The following is a 14,183-nucleotide window of genomic DNA, read 5'->3' as shown; positions in this document are numbered from 1 at the left end:
GTTTGTGTGTGTGTGTGTGTGTGTGTGTGTGTGTGTGTGTGTGTGTATGTGAAGCCTGTGTGTGCCAGGCTCCTTCTCATCTGCCTCGGCATTCTTCCTAGGTTAACTCCCCTTAAGAGCATTAAAACAGTTACAGCCAAGCACTGACCCTTCTGGACAGACACGTTGAGGGCTTGAACTGAAAACACGAGCCCCTCATTTTTGCGTGCAGTGTGAGTGAACACATATCTCTGCTAAACCACCCGCCGCCATGCACATGGATTCCTGATGGGCTTGAGCTTTCTGATTCTAATCCCTCAACATGTTGGTACCTGCAGAAGATCACAGATAAATAGAGAGAGAGAGAGGGCTTTTCTCTCTAAGGCATCTATCTGAAAGACTCAGGCTGTGCTCTGAACACAGATTACTGAAGCACCACACCCATGGTCTTGGGCTCCAGTTGGACTGCAAGGAATTCTTCACCTACAAATGTAGAATATGACATAATCCCATTCATTACTTTTATATCATTGGGCTACATGCACTTGCAAATTTCACATTTGATAAAGACAATTTTACACTTAAAGCAGCAATAAGGAGTTCTGTTCCAAAACTAGCAAGCTAACTACCTAAAAGGCATGCAAAAACCTAGCAACCAACAGCCCAGTTGACACTGATAGAAGCTTGCCAACACACTAACTGGTGTCTTTTGGCAGTATAGCTGGCAATGTCATGCTGTGAAAGCTTTTCTTCCATTTTTGCAGGGTATTCCAGCCTGGTACACAGAACTACATAGGGCATATCCTGGATGGCTAGTGAGAAAGACACAGGTGTTTATCTGTCCTTCACATGACCATTTGCTATCAAAAGAATTTGAGGATGATACCAAAACTAGTTACCTATAAAAACCATACCTCAAAAAGTGTCAAATTGTTGTATACTGTTACTGTAAAAATTCATTTGATAGTATAGTACAGCTACACACGTGTGTGTAGTCAAACCTTTAAACCCTTTCCCGCTGTTGTAGTGGGGTAGCACAACTTTCTTTGTCTTTAGCGTGGGCTCAATCTTCTCTAAATTGAGATTGACTCTCTCTTCAGCAGACGTGTGGTATGACACACGGTGCATATGTGCCAACCACACCCTACAGGCCAACAGTGTGCCTAGGGGAGGGAGGCAGGCAGCAGAGAGGGGAGAGAGAGCTCAGAGCCAAGGGCAGAGAACCGCTGAGCTGGTTGCTGTTCACCATGCCTTGGCAACCGAAGGCTGGGTGAATGTCAAATTAACTGGGTGTACGGCGGCATTGTGTGGTTTGTGTTTGCAAATCATAGTATATGACAGCTTTGGAGAGTGGGTAGTTGCATTTGACACTGTATAGCAGTAACATATCAGTAAATTATACACAGTATGTAGCAGGAGTTGATCATGTATGCCAGGATTTGATAGTGTATGGTTGGAGATGATAGTCTATGACAGCATTTGGCCATTTGTGGGCGTCGTCTGCAGCTCACAGTTGTAAATGATAGGGAAGCAGTTCAGCTGTGCTGTGGGCTGAGGTGCGTGTACGTACATGCAAGTGCACGCAGGGAAAAAAACAGGAATCTATGAAAGTTGCGTAACACTGTGCTGAGTTTATGGCACAAGTATTGCAAAATACCCTGAATGTCAAGAGACAAGCTGGTTTTTATTATGGACTCATTCACGACTGGCTGAGGCAGCCTCTGCTTCTCTGATGTTCAGACAAGCTCCTCTGCGGCTCATAACGGATAGTCTCTCTCTGTTCTCTGAAACTATGCACGCAGTGCAGACATGTAACCCACTGCATTTTATTCTGTTGAGGAGAGCTATGCCCTAATTGGTTTAGACTTTTGATTTGTTTGACTGCAAATACCGTAAAAAGGATGGCCCCTACATGATACATTGGGGAACAATGTTGCAATCGTAGCGACACTCAACACACAGTTAATATTAACTTCTCATGTCGGCTTGTGGCGAACATGTGGAATTGTTATTGGTCTCACATCACAATAGGCTATCTTGACTGGGGCAGTGGGCTGTGGCCTAACTTGACCCAGTGGGTTGTGGTGGGGGTGGGGGCCCAGGGTTTTTTGGCTCAAGGCCCCCTGTCACACTACGCTATTGTGTTCTGGGTATAAGGCAGGACTGACACACGAGGAGAGCGGATAAACAGGGGATTTAAAACAACAACTTTAGCATTATATTTTCATCTGATTAAAATGTCACTGACTCATATTTCAGTGTAGCTCAGAGCCAGTGAAGAGTGCCTGGGTGCACTATATTGTAGATTGTGCACTGACACATAACACTACATTCTTTCTTTGTGGTTGATAGCTTATTCAGTTTTGGTAATTGTGTGTGTGCGATAAGCCAAGGGCAAGAGGCATTATGGTTTTCTCTACAGCTAGTGAGCTAACAAACCAACAGACTTGCAGCACAGCATGAATGATACATATCTGATGTATTCTGCCAATATATTTAGAGACACTGTTCTATAAAAGCTGTTCTCATATTGTCCATGGGTCTCAGGGAACATAGTGTGTAGCCTGGAAGGCTAGTAAGAATGACGGGTGTGACCACGTACCATCAGAATTAATTTGAGGATGTAGAAATTAGCCACCTAAAAACATACCTTAAAAAACAATGACTAAACTACACATTGTTTATTTAAAAAAAAAATAACAATCAAAGACACTAAATTCATTTTAAAACATTCTTTATTATTTTATTCAAACAAAAATATCATTTCACATGGTACTTATAGAGCAACTCATTCAGAATGGCACCAGGGGTAGAGGACTTGCAGAAAGGAAGCAGAACAGGTCGAGCTGGTAGGGCAGAAGGGTGTGCTATGGTTGTGCTTAATTGGCTCAATTCACAAATTTGGCTACTCCCACATCTGTTTGATTTTGTAATTTCTTTGTACACATACGCATTCATTCACATAAAAATGAGTCTGTGTATTCTACCATATAGCTGCATTATACATGGCTTATTCTGAACCCGGGCCTAGCCCACCGAATGTTATCATGTGGTTCCTACCAAAATGAAACTGCCTCGAGTGATTAAAGATGCATACACAGCAAAGAAGCGGACGTGATGGACAAGCAGGAGTCTGTTAACTGGAGAGGAAGACGAAGGTGGGAGGGGGGGACACGGGGATTGGTCCAGGTGAGGTGACATCACTGGTTCATTTGGACTCCGCCACCGCCTTCTTCTCTGCCTCGATGTCTGCAAAGAATTGGACACCATCAGAACACACATACAGTCATTGATTCATTCATTCACACACACACACACACACACACACACACACACACACACACGAAGGATGTGGAAAAGGCTTAGTGGTCCATCAGTGCAGATGATCAATATGCCTCCATGCTGAAATGAATATATATTATGCTGAAGGAAAGCAGTTCCCTACTCCAAGACCACAACGACCAACAATAATCCCTTTATACCCGACGCTAGTCATCCTGATATCATTCAACAAAATCAATGCGTTGCCTATCGGAACCTGGGCACAGTGAATATTATTGACTTAAACAAAGGCATAACTGGGATGTGATCGAAGCTATTGATCACGTCTCTATCCTACTGACAGATCTCAGATAGGCGCCATGAGACACCATTTCTCTACTGCTGACAATTCAAATCATTATTAAACTTTTCATTCATTTCACTTGCGCTGCCATTCCACCACTCCTTTCTTTTCTATCTTCATGTCTTTCTGGGTTTTTTTTTCTAAAATCATGCGACAACATCAACCAGGTTGCTGTCCACGCAGTACTAGAGTTGTGAACTTGAACCCTAATGGGTGAAGGGCACTGGCATTGGAAGGGTTACAGTGTAACTCCCTGACAGAGATCTGGACTGATGTAAGCACTCTACTACTGGCTGCTGCAGCAGAGTGCTGAGTACCTGTATCTGTGTTTAACCAAGAGAGAGAGAGAGAGAGAAAGAGAGGGGGGGAAGGAAGAGAGAGAGAGAGAGGGAGAGAGAGAGAGGGAAAGGAAGAGAGAGAGACTCCACTGCATTAAACACAGCTGCTTCTCCCTCACTCACTCTCTCTTTCTCTCACTCTCTCTCCTGCACTCTCTCACCTTTCTCTCTCTCTTCTCGCACGTCCCACTCACTCTGGTAATCTATCTTCTCTCGTGTTTCCTGTGTTTGTCTCTTCAGTCTCTCCCCTCTCTTTTTCATTCTCTCTCTTTTCTCTCCCCTCTCTTCCTTGCGTGCTCTCTCCCCTTTCTGCGCACTGCAGTCTCCTTCTGCTGCCCTGACGACTAGTGTAGCAGACGTTCCCACAATGTTGCAGGAGACATTTCTGTGAATAAAACCAACCTATGTGGAGGAAGTCTGACTATCTTTAGATGTCAGTTTCAGGTGACGCAAAATGTTGCATGTAGCATGCAAAGTTAACTCTCTCTCTCTCTCTCTCTCTCTCTCTCTCTCTCTCTCTCTCACACAAACACACTTTCTGTTTCTCATTTCGCCCTTCATTTTCCATAAACTGTACTCTGTCACGCGATTGTATTTTCTGGTAAATGAACCTGAGTGATGTTTTGGGGAGAAGGGATAAGCCATTGACTGCTGGGACAAATAAAGCATTGCCTGTCAGTTAGAAAAAAATGTCAACAACAGCAAATGTGTGACTAATCAGGCTGAGCACATGAATCACTGTGCTTGTGCATAGCACGGGGTACTACTGCAACTGCAGCAACCTCGCTAAGTCCAAGACCTTTCTAATGCAGTGTCTGTGGTGCAATGCCTCAGTCATACAAGCACTGACTGGTCCTTGAGGTTAAAGGTTCCTCCGCGCTCAGTCAGTGGCAGGTTATTTCCCATGTCTGACTTGAGACGGGACTACGTTCCAAAAATGGGCGAAGGACGGAGCTCCAAAACATGGGTACAAACGGAGACGGCAAGATAAGACTAAAGATTGCAACCCCAATTAAGTGAGGTGATGGCTCAAATGGAGACACTTGCACAACAATTCTGACCCCTCTGTACCAGGAAGCTGGAGAGGGAGCAACCAAAAAAAAGAAAAGAAAAGAAAGACCAAAGCCAGTTTGGGGGGGATGTGGTGTGAGGCTACACAATGCAAAGCCAATCCTTTGTGTACTTAAGAGAGGAAGGAGGTGAACAGAGGACACACAAGGCCCCCGCCTTTCCCAGTACACACTCAGGTGTGTGTGTGTGTGTGTGTGTGTGTGTGTGTGTGTGTGTGTGTGTGTGTGTGTGTGTGTGAGTGAGTGGAAACAAGTGATAACTCTGTTTATTTCTTACAGTCTGTTGATTTATGTTAAAAGTCTTTTTCTTTGGCGAGCTCCCTATTGGAACATGCAATGGGACATCCGGAAGGGAAAGTTCGGAAAGAGACGTTCATAGAGGAACCGCAGCGGGAGACCAGAGACAAATCCACCAGACTCACCTTCCTTGGTTGGAAGATTGTTCTTCTCTGCTGTACTGGTCTTCTTCAGACACTTCTTGTCAAAGGTCTGCACCTCCTGTTTGACGGGGTTGTTGTCACTCATTTTGGCAATTGGCTGTGGAGGAGAGGTCAAGGGTCAGAGAAGGTGTGTCTTAAGGTGTGACTCAAGCTCTAAAGCATGTCCTTGCAAGCAAGACTCAACAAGTCCGGGTCATGGAAGGACTAGGGAATGCAAGCACAGGCTGGGCTGTTACTACTGAAACCATATTGCACATTTCCTGGAGAAAGGGGGTAGTGAATGGTGGTTCACTTCCACAAACTATAAACAGGAAGGCTGGCCTTGAAAGTAATAATCTGAAACACTCGAGCAGAAACTTCCTCACAAAAAATGAGTTATGGCGCTAGACCTAAGTGTTACACTTCAGCCAAATAGCGAACAAAACACCTTACAGCCTCAACTGCCCGAGCAAGAAAACCAGCCACCAGCTTTGATCAACAGCCAAAACTCAAGGTGACTTCAAGGTTTCCATGATGTTGGAGAGGCCAGTTTATCTTTCTCATTATTCCAGACGTCATAAGGGTGTTGAGGCGTTATCTGACTTTCTGTAGACTTTTTTTCCCGAAGGTGACCACACCTCTGTCTCAACCACTCTGCCCTCTCAGCCACAAACAGTCTGGCTGAACTTTTGCAATGTGTTTGAAAAAGAGAAAAAAGCAGAACTAACTGGAGTCGTTGACGTTTTCTATACATGTGAAAGTCATGTGCCATCTACCCTTGTCATGAGATCTCATATTTTAGCGTTTGTTAACATCGGCATCCCCACACTTTCACTACACTGAGATATGTAGTATTCTGCAGCAATGATGGCAAGGGACACATCTCAGTTACACACACATGCCTATTCAAATCATTTTCAACCAAATCAACAAAATAATCATGAGTTGGATCTATGCTTACATCTGAATTCAAATCATGAAAAGAGTAAAGGGTACTCTTTCTTAGTCTATATTTGAGTGTAAATACAAGCCATGGTTACATTGCCATGCGGTCTTGTGACAGCACAGTGGTCTTTTGTTCAGCGTTATGTATAAAAAAAAACCTGCTGTAAGCAGCACGGCCCTGACGTGTTCCGTGTTCACCTGGCATATATTCACTTCACGGTTGGCTCTCTCTTCAGGAAAATCTTATCACACACCACCTCCCTGTTTCAACTTACATACAACGCTCTGGCGCAATGAGTGGGTGTGTTAACAAGGACGCGTAACTAATATAAGGTTTGCCTATATGGGTGTTCTAATGGCTAATGCGTAAAATTCGATTTAATCCAAGCTGTCTGCTTGTCTTTTTCCTCAGATTTGCTGTTCGACATCGTGGAGGGGTACGCCAAGTACTTACATTCTGTGTCATGGGATTAATCAACACAGGAATGGATCTCCCACCCCACCCTAAAACCACGGACTTGATGTTCCGTTTCTTTCGATTAGCCTACCACCCCTATCATCTAAAAAGCATTGGCATGCAATCATTACATTAACCTACGTGATCACCGTTCATCATATTTTTTTATTAAGGCAGCAAAATAACTTGTCTATGCATGTTACAGAAAAAAAATGAGGGATAACTCGACGTGTCTGTGGTATGCAATGCGCGCAGCCCTATCAAGTCTTGCCATCCTTCGCGACGCGCTACAGCAGCATAAGGAGTGGTCGGTAGCCTAAACTGTTCTTGCTACAAGATGAACAATTGTCAGGTAGAGCAGAAGAGAGCAACGATTCGAAAAACGCCCAGCATGGCAACACCAACTATATAAAGCATAAAGTACATCTAATACCGTGATAGTGTTTTACCTAATACATTACCTGCTAAGCCTATCACCATGTAGTCAGAAGACAACACTTTAATCTGTATCACCAATACGATACTGCCTTTGCCTATAGGCTAAATTATGCATTGGCAACACTATAGTTATATACTATACGTCTAGTCATAGGTACATGAAATGGTCATGTCAGTTCTCCAAATCAGTAAATTTTCATACCTGAGAGTGTCCTCGTTTCAGTCCTGTATGGCTAGGCGTTTAGGGAACCTATGTAATCCGTGTGGGATGTGACCGGTTTAAATAGTAAATCACGCCCTTCTTCCCGGGTAACATGGAGACCAATCCGTTGTCTGTCATTGGCCCAATTTCACGCACGGGGGCTGTCCACTCACGCAATAGGAACTCATGTAGAGGGGAAACCTTACCTTTCTGCATTAATGAATGGGGATGCAGAGTATGTCACAACGTGTGTTATGGCACATGTTAAGTACATTCGTCAGGGAAGTTAGAATAGAACACATAGTTAAGGACCTGTCAATATGGCTTTTCTAATAGTCAAGTTAAGTGTATTCCAACTAAACTATGTTGGAAATAAAATCAGTTAAATAACCAATGTTGGATTTGCAAGAGTGCTGAGTTGGCCTATATTCAGTGTTCTAGCCTTTGGGCATACAGAGACAAGTCCTGGTGTGCCGCCACATCTGAGGGCTGGTGGTCTAGACATGGCCACTGCAGCAGTTTGGACCGTGCTCTTGGGGACTAATCATTTTTTTTATAAAAAAAGAATATAATAATAAAGTCACAACATGATTTAATTTCATCAGCCACTTTTAACTTCTCAACAAGTTAATAGTTAAGCAATACTGTGTGGGTACTAAATATATAATAAATCCTGTCAGGTTTTGGGTCCTGATTGTCTTAAGATATACTGTATCCTGCTATCTCTCCAGTGTCTATATGTGAAGTAATTTAAAGAGACAGTTGATAAGATGTTATTTCCTGTCTTTATTATTACTTTCTGCCACCAACAGCCCAGTTGACACTGATAGAAGCTGTGTTGGCAATGTCATGCTGTGAAAGCTTTTCTTCTTCCAGGAAACACAGAACTACATAGTGCTTATCCTGGATGGCTAGAGGGAAAGAGACAGGTGTTTATCTGTCCTTTACATGACCATATGCTATCAAAATGAATTTGAGGATGGTACCAAAACTAGTTGCCTATAAAACCATACATCAAAAAGTGTCAAATTGTTGCATAGTGTTACTTTAAGTAAAGATGCCAGGGACTATTTCTCATACTTACCATGGTGGTGTTGAATTGTTTCAGTAGTTCCCTACCTCGATGTCTATCTCTAGAGCCGGTAAATGTGAACAACACTAGGCAGGTTCCAAACACAATGTCAACTGTGACACTATGATAATAAAGAAGTAGTTACTACAAGATGACACTGTGTTTGGCCTTCAGAATGGGGAAGAAATGTTTTGCTTTTCTGCACTCAGAGACAGTGGGCCTTTGCTTTTTTTTTGCGACATAATAGTTTGATTTGTTTTCCAAATTTGGAGGAAATAGTTTGAAAATTATTATTCAAATCAAAATGATTAAAGAGGAACATATTAGGAGATAGGGATTTCCCGGGATGAACAAATAAGAGCAACCTAAAACAAAGTTTTTGAGGGTTATGGAAGAAACTCAAACAGTGGTTAAGGCCTTTGTTTGCTCTCTACACACTTGAAACTCTAACCTTTCACTCTAACTTAAAGTGTGACTTCATCCCCATCTCTGATCCTAACTCCACCCACTGCATCATTTTGAAAAAATGCTAAAAAGATGGCAAGGGGCTGAGAGGGGGGGGGGTTAACATTCTTAACACCAGATTGGGTGATTAAAGGATGTTAGCATTCTTTTTTTTATATATATATATTTCACTGTAGAGAAGTCCCGGTTGACTCTACATCAGCATCTGCCTTGCAAGGTTCAGGGTGATTTGAAACAGTAGATGGCGTGTTGAGCCCTTTTTACCCCATAAAATAAAAAGAAATGTAAATGGTCATTTTGTCAGTATTAACACCAACACCAGCATGAAACAACTGTTTCATCACAGCACAGTCATATAATGTAGTTAACAGCTCCAAAAACACATTTAAGCGTGAAGTACCTCTTTACTGCATGCATTACTTGCATGTCTGTGAATTAAAACAATGTGCCATTGTTTTTACAAGGAGTGTTGAGCAGTCATGCCAAACAAGCTTGTTATAGCCAATTTTTCTCGCCAGGGGAGCTGTTAGTTTTTAGATTATTTTAATGTTTTTGGTTATATTTGCATGGCTATTTGGTTACCATTATTTTGTTATGCTTTCATCCATATTGACTTTCAGTACAGTTTGAATAAGGTAGGAGTTTGTCAGTAGGCTATGTCTGCTCCCTGACCCATGACTGTTGGGTTGTAGAGGATCTTGCTTGAGGGCTTTGGTTTGGTTATAGAGTCTCTTGACACTTACAGAGAAATACATGGTGAAATAAAAAGTTATTTTGTTGTTTTTGAAAGGAGATGAAACACAGTCTGACTGGTCAAACCAGAATGTAACACTTGCCTTAAGTGATGACACTTGAAAAGACTATCTGTGAAATGTTATCTACTCGCCTCAAAACATAGCAAAAAATCCCATGGAACATGCCAGCTCATGAACCCTGCCTGAGATATCAGGAACAAAGACGTAATGGCGTAAAATGCAAATTTGTGGGATAGCTAGTTTAACTGGATTTTACAGTGTTTACAAAGCGGAAACTTAAATAGACAAGACTCTCAGAAATAACCATGTGTCTACGGACTCGGGTGAAATATGGTGAATCTGATTGGCTTCATTCGGAGGGCGTTACATGTATCCCTGCCCGCGATTGGCCCTCGAAGGCATCGGAGAACCAGGAAATGTCAGATCTGTATCCTGTATCTGTCTCCAAACACTGTTGGCAAACAGTAGAGTCGATCACATTGCGATGGCGTGTTGCCGTACACTCAAGTTATTTCGTCCCGCTAAAATTGCATTCCTGGTAAGACCAGATTTCCAGTATACCTGCCATTATGTCCTAAAGGGATGCGTCTTGGAAAAATAAATAACCGAACCCAAAGACCACCTTCACAAACGGAGTGGATCAATAGTAGGCTACTTAACCTTCTCAATGCATAGGCTTCAATGGTCTATATAACCTTTAGAAAACGTCATCGTAAAGGGATCACAGTTGTTCTGCCAATAGGCTAGTTATTCCGGTGTCCTGCCCCTCATGTGGAGCGATGGTCTGTTTGTTTAACTATACAAGGTGTTACTTCAGAAGACATGTTCTGTATTCAACCGATGCAAATTGTTTGGTATAACTAGCCTAATTCGTTGAAGCGCAGTTTTTTTTTTTAAAGTGACTTAAATGTATTGTTTATGTATTAGAGAAGGCAAAACCATTTGCCTTTTCAGGTAGATTAGTTATCTTGATGCAGGCATAGCACAACCTTTCACATTAAAGTTTTCCTCATCCACTTGAGGATATAGAACCTCCTAAGACCGCCACCTGCCAAACATACATAGCTGCTGTGGTGGCACTGACTTCGATTTCTAAATGATAGAGCAGCTCTGCCACCTTGCTGTCGTTGTTTGTGTGCTTATGTGTGTGTGTGTGTGTGTGTGTAGTCCTCCATTCAACAGGTAGACAAAGTGTATCAAAGAACCCCAGCTACTCTCCTAAGGTACTGCAGCTCCTCAGGTAACAATGAGAACGTTAGCCGCTACCCAGTTCCCTACAAGAAGGATCTGCCTTATGACATCGTGGAACTCATGGATGAGGTAGAAACAAAGGTATGTTGTTCCGTCTCATTTGCTGATATTTGTTGACTGTTAAACTATTTATTCTGTTATAAACTAACAAAGAAGTATCGTTATTTCATCAGGGTGGTTTCCTCCCGAACGTGTTTAAGGCACTGTCTCATAGGCCGGATGAATTCCGAGCCTTCTTTGCCTATTACAATACCCTTATGAACAAAGAAACAGGTGAGATTTGATGAAGCAGTGAAACATATCTGCACTGAGATAAGAAGGGGATATTGTGTGAAATTGTTGATTATAGCATAGTGTGCTATGTGTTGAAACCTATCTTTTTGGCTGCAGGGAATTTGTCAAAGGCGGATCGTGAGCTGATTGTTGTCGCCACAAGTGCCCACAATCATTGCCTGTACTGTGTCATTTCCCATAGTGCATTGCACCGCATCTACTCCAAGAAACCCGGTCTAGCAGATCAGGTTTGTATTTTCACACACACACACACACACACACACACACGCACACACACACACACACACACACACACACACACACACATACACACACACACACGCACACACACACACACACACACACACACACACACACACACACATACACACACACACACTCACACACAGATTATTTGACATCATTGAGAGCACTGCAAATAGCACTTTGGATTAAGGATACATGGAGTGAGTGGCGTCTTTTCCAAATATGACACTTGCCAATAATGGCTGACACCAAGCCATACTTTGAAAGTTCTGTAACTCTCATTTTGGGCAAGGCCAGGTGTTGAAGTGCTCTCACAATTGAAATGACTTGTGCTCAAAATCAATGACTGACTATACAGCATCATTTCACTGCCTGCATTGGCATCTACTTTAAGGAGCCCACCTTAGCAGGGCAGGGCAGGTCAGACCTCTCACCTTTTCATATTCTCTCTCACTCATATTCTCTCTCACTCTGTCTCTCTCTCTGTCTCTCTCTCTCTCACAGACACACACACACTCTCTCGCTCTCACACACACACACACTCACACACTCTCTCTCTCTCACACACACACACACACACACACACACTCTCTCTCTCTCTCTCTCACACACACACACACACACTCACACACGCCAATGTTTACTTAGCCTCTGTGCCCCTGCATTTTAAACAGAAGCATTCATTAAAAATGGCTCATCCATTTAACCGCAGGGCCACTTCACACAAATCATGGCTGTGCTGAGAGATAAACCCTCAAGTCCTTCATTTAGCCTGGAGGAGTATGATTTAATTGGAAAAGGGCTGTATTACATGATTTGTAGAGTCCTCAGTGCCCTTTGAAAATGATCCAAAATGGTCAGTGGATTACTTCGGAAGATGCAAAAGCACTTAGTTGGAGTAAAACACTAATGGGCATCGCAGGCTCCATATCTGCAGCAGCCTAGTGTCTAGAATGTGATTTAGTAACGTATGTATATGTAATGTATTTAGTAACTTATCAGTTTCATTGCAAGAGCACTTGCAGTAACTTCCTGAAACTGTCCTGTTAATGAATGGCACAATTACTGCTCCTGTCCCCTAGGTGGCAGTGAACTACAGCACAGCTGAGTTGAGCCCTCGCGAGCGCGCCATGCTGGACTTCGCTCTGACCGTGTGCCGCAGCGAAAACGTGACGGACCAGCACTTCAAAGCACTGGCGGATCACGGCCTGGACCGCGAGGACGCCTGGGACATCGCCGCCATCGCCGCCTTCTTCGCCATGTCTAACCGCCTGGCCCACCTCACAGACATGAGGCCCAACGAGGAGTTCTACAACATGGGCCGGATGCCACGGGCCAAGGCTGGGAAGGGAGAGAAGGCGAAAGATGGCAGTGCGTGATTGAGGAGTGTAGTGTTGGCATTACCGCCCCCCTGATGCCCGTCTCCTGAAGTTTTCAGGGTTTAACTGTCCAGTCTGTGCCTTCATCACCTCTGTTCCCTAGCGGTCATGCCAGTGTTGGAATGCCAGTGTAGGAAGTCGCGGCCCCAGTGGAATTTGGGCATAGAAACACTCAACCATTTTAATTCAGTTTTTCTAAATGATGGAAGATGTTATGTGCTAACATAAGTAAAGCTAGCTACTGCTGTACTTCTCTTGAAACACTATGATGGCCGTCGGGGGTATTTGGAATACTTTAGAAACAAAGATTACAAAGATTTGCTCAAAGACTTGAAGTTTGTATGAAAGCAGATTTCAGATGGGTACTTCCCTGTCAGCACGTGGTGCCATAAGCAGCAAGTTCTAGTTTGGTGTCACAGCTCCCATGAAAGCATGTAGTCACAGCTTTGATTAGCAGTCAAACCCAGATACCCTTATGTAATGACCGTTACAGTCAACAGCACTAATGAGCAACATAGTGGAGGATAGGTACTGTGAGATGGTTAGGTACAATACACTAACAGGCAACCCACAGATATGAGCCAGCATCTTTGTTTTATACTGTGTTGCTATACATACATACATGCTCATTACATTGTAGTTCTTAATTGTCTATGAGAACATATGGACCTACACAATAGCACTAATTTAATTATTCACACCAATACTCACCCTTGATTTTAGTTACTATACAAATCCATTAGGAGTTTTCCATTTGTGACTTAAAGGTCAATGTGAGGTCAAATAATATCCTGCCAGAGAATGCCTTCTCATCTCAAGGCAAATCCAAGAGAATTCTGTGTTTTTTATGTTCAACTCTTTAAGGCACTGAATATGTATAACATAACCTGGCTAACAGTAATGTGCTGCTTATACCACAAGAGGGAGATAGAGCTTAACACTTGTAGTTGTTTGTTTTCCTTAGTGTGTACTTGTTTGTTTTTTCCTCTTCTTTGGGCACGTTTGTAAAAAATAAAAATAAAAGATTTTAAACAGATTTGAGTTTAATAAAACTCTGTGGCTTCAAAGTCTGAGATTTTTTAACCCTTCTGGAGAGCCTTCGCAGTGCTGTTACCTTAATGCTTGATACCCAAATACACTAAATGAGGTCTGTTTTTTTTCCTGGAGACCAGTGCAATATGCCATATGAGATTAAGTACATGCAAAATTGCAGTGGCTCATCTCTTTGACCCAGTAGCCATTAAAGCC

At 42.9% G+C, this 14,183-nt stretch overlaps 2 protein-coding genes across 2 annotated transcripts; one reads left to right on the top strand and one right to left on the bottom strand.

The window, feature by feature from the left end:
- Positions 1-2,696: 2,696 nt before the first annotated feature.
- tmsb1 (thymosin beta 1) lies at positions 2,697-7,591 on the bottom strand. The gene is made up of 3 exons (XM_012831135.3): positions 7,474-7,591; positions 5,435-5,549; positions 2,697-3,228 (listed from the first exon to the last, which is right to left on the bottom strand). Exons 2-3 carry the CDS (start codon positions 5,535-5,537, stop codon positions 3,188-3,190), a joined length of 144 nt encoding a protein of 47 aa, XP_012686589.1. The 5' UTR covers positions 5,538-5,549; positions 7,474-7,591; the 3' UTR covers positions 2,697-3,187.
- A 2,578-nt stretch (positions 7,592-10,169) lies between these two features.
- Positions 10,170-13,965, top strand: si:ch211-175m2.5 (uncharacterized protein LOC568697 homolog). The gene is made up of 5 exons (XM_012830376.3): positions 10,170-10,303; positions 10,933-11,097; positions 11,190-11,289; positions 11,407-11,537; positions 12,639-13,965. The coding sequence occupies exons 1-5, from the start codon at positions 10,250-10,252 to the stop codon at positions 12,933-12,935; spliced, it is 747 nt and encodes a 248-aa protein (XP_012685830.1). The 5' UTR covers positions 10,170-10,249; the 3' UTR covers positions 12,936-13,965.
- The last annotated feature ends 218 nt before the right edge of the window (positions 13,966-14,183 follow it).

The sequence above is a fragment of the Clupea harengus genome, chromosome 20 (genome assembly GCF_900700415.2).
Source record: "Clupea harengus chromosome 20, Ch_v2.0.2, whole genome shotgun sequence".
Taxonomy (NCBI): domain Eukaryota; kingdom Metazoa; phylum Chordata; class Actinopteri; order Clupeiformes; family Clupeidae; genus Clupea; species Clupea harengus.
Note: the sequence above shows the minus strand (reverse complement) of the source record. Positions and strands in the feature narration are given on the sequence as shown.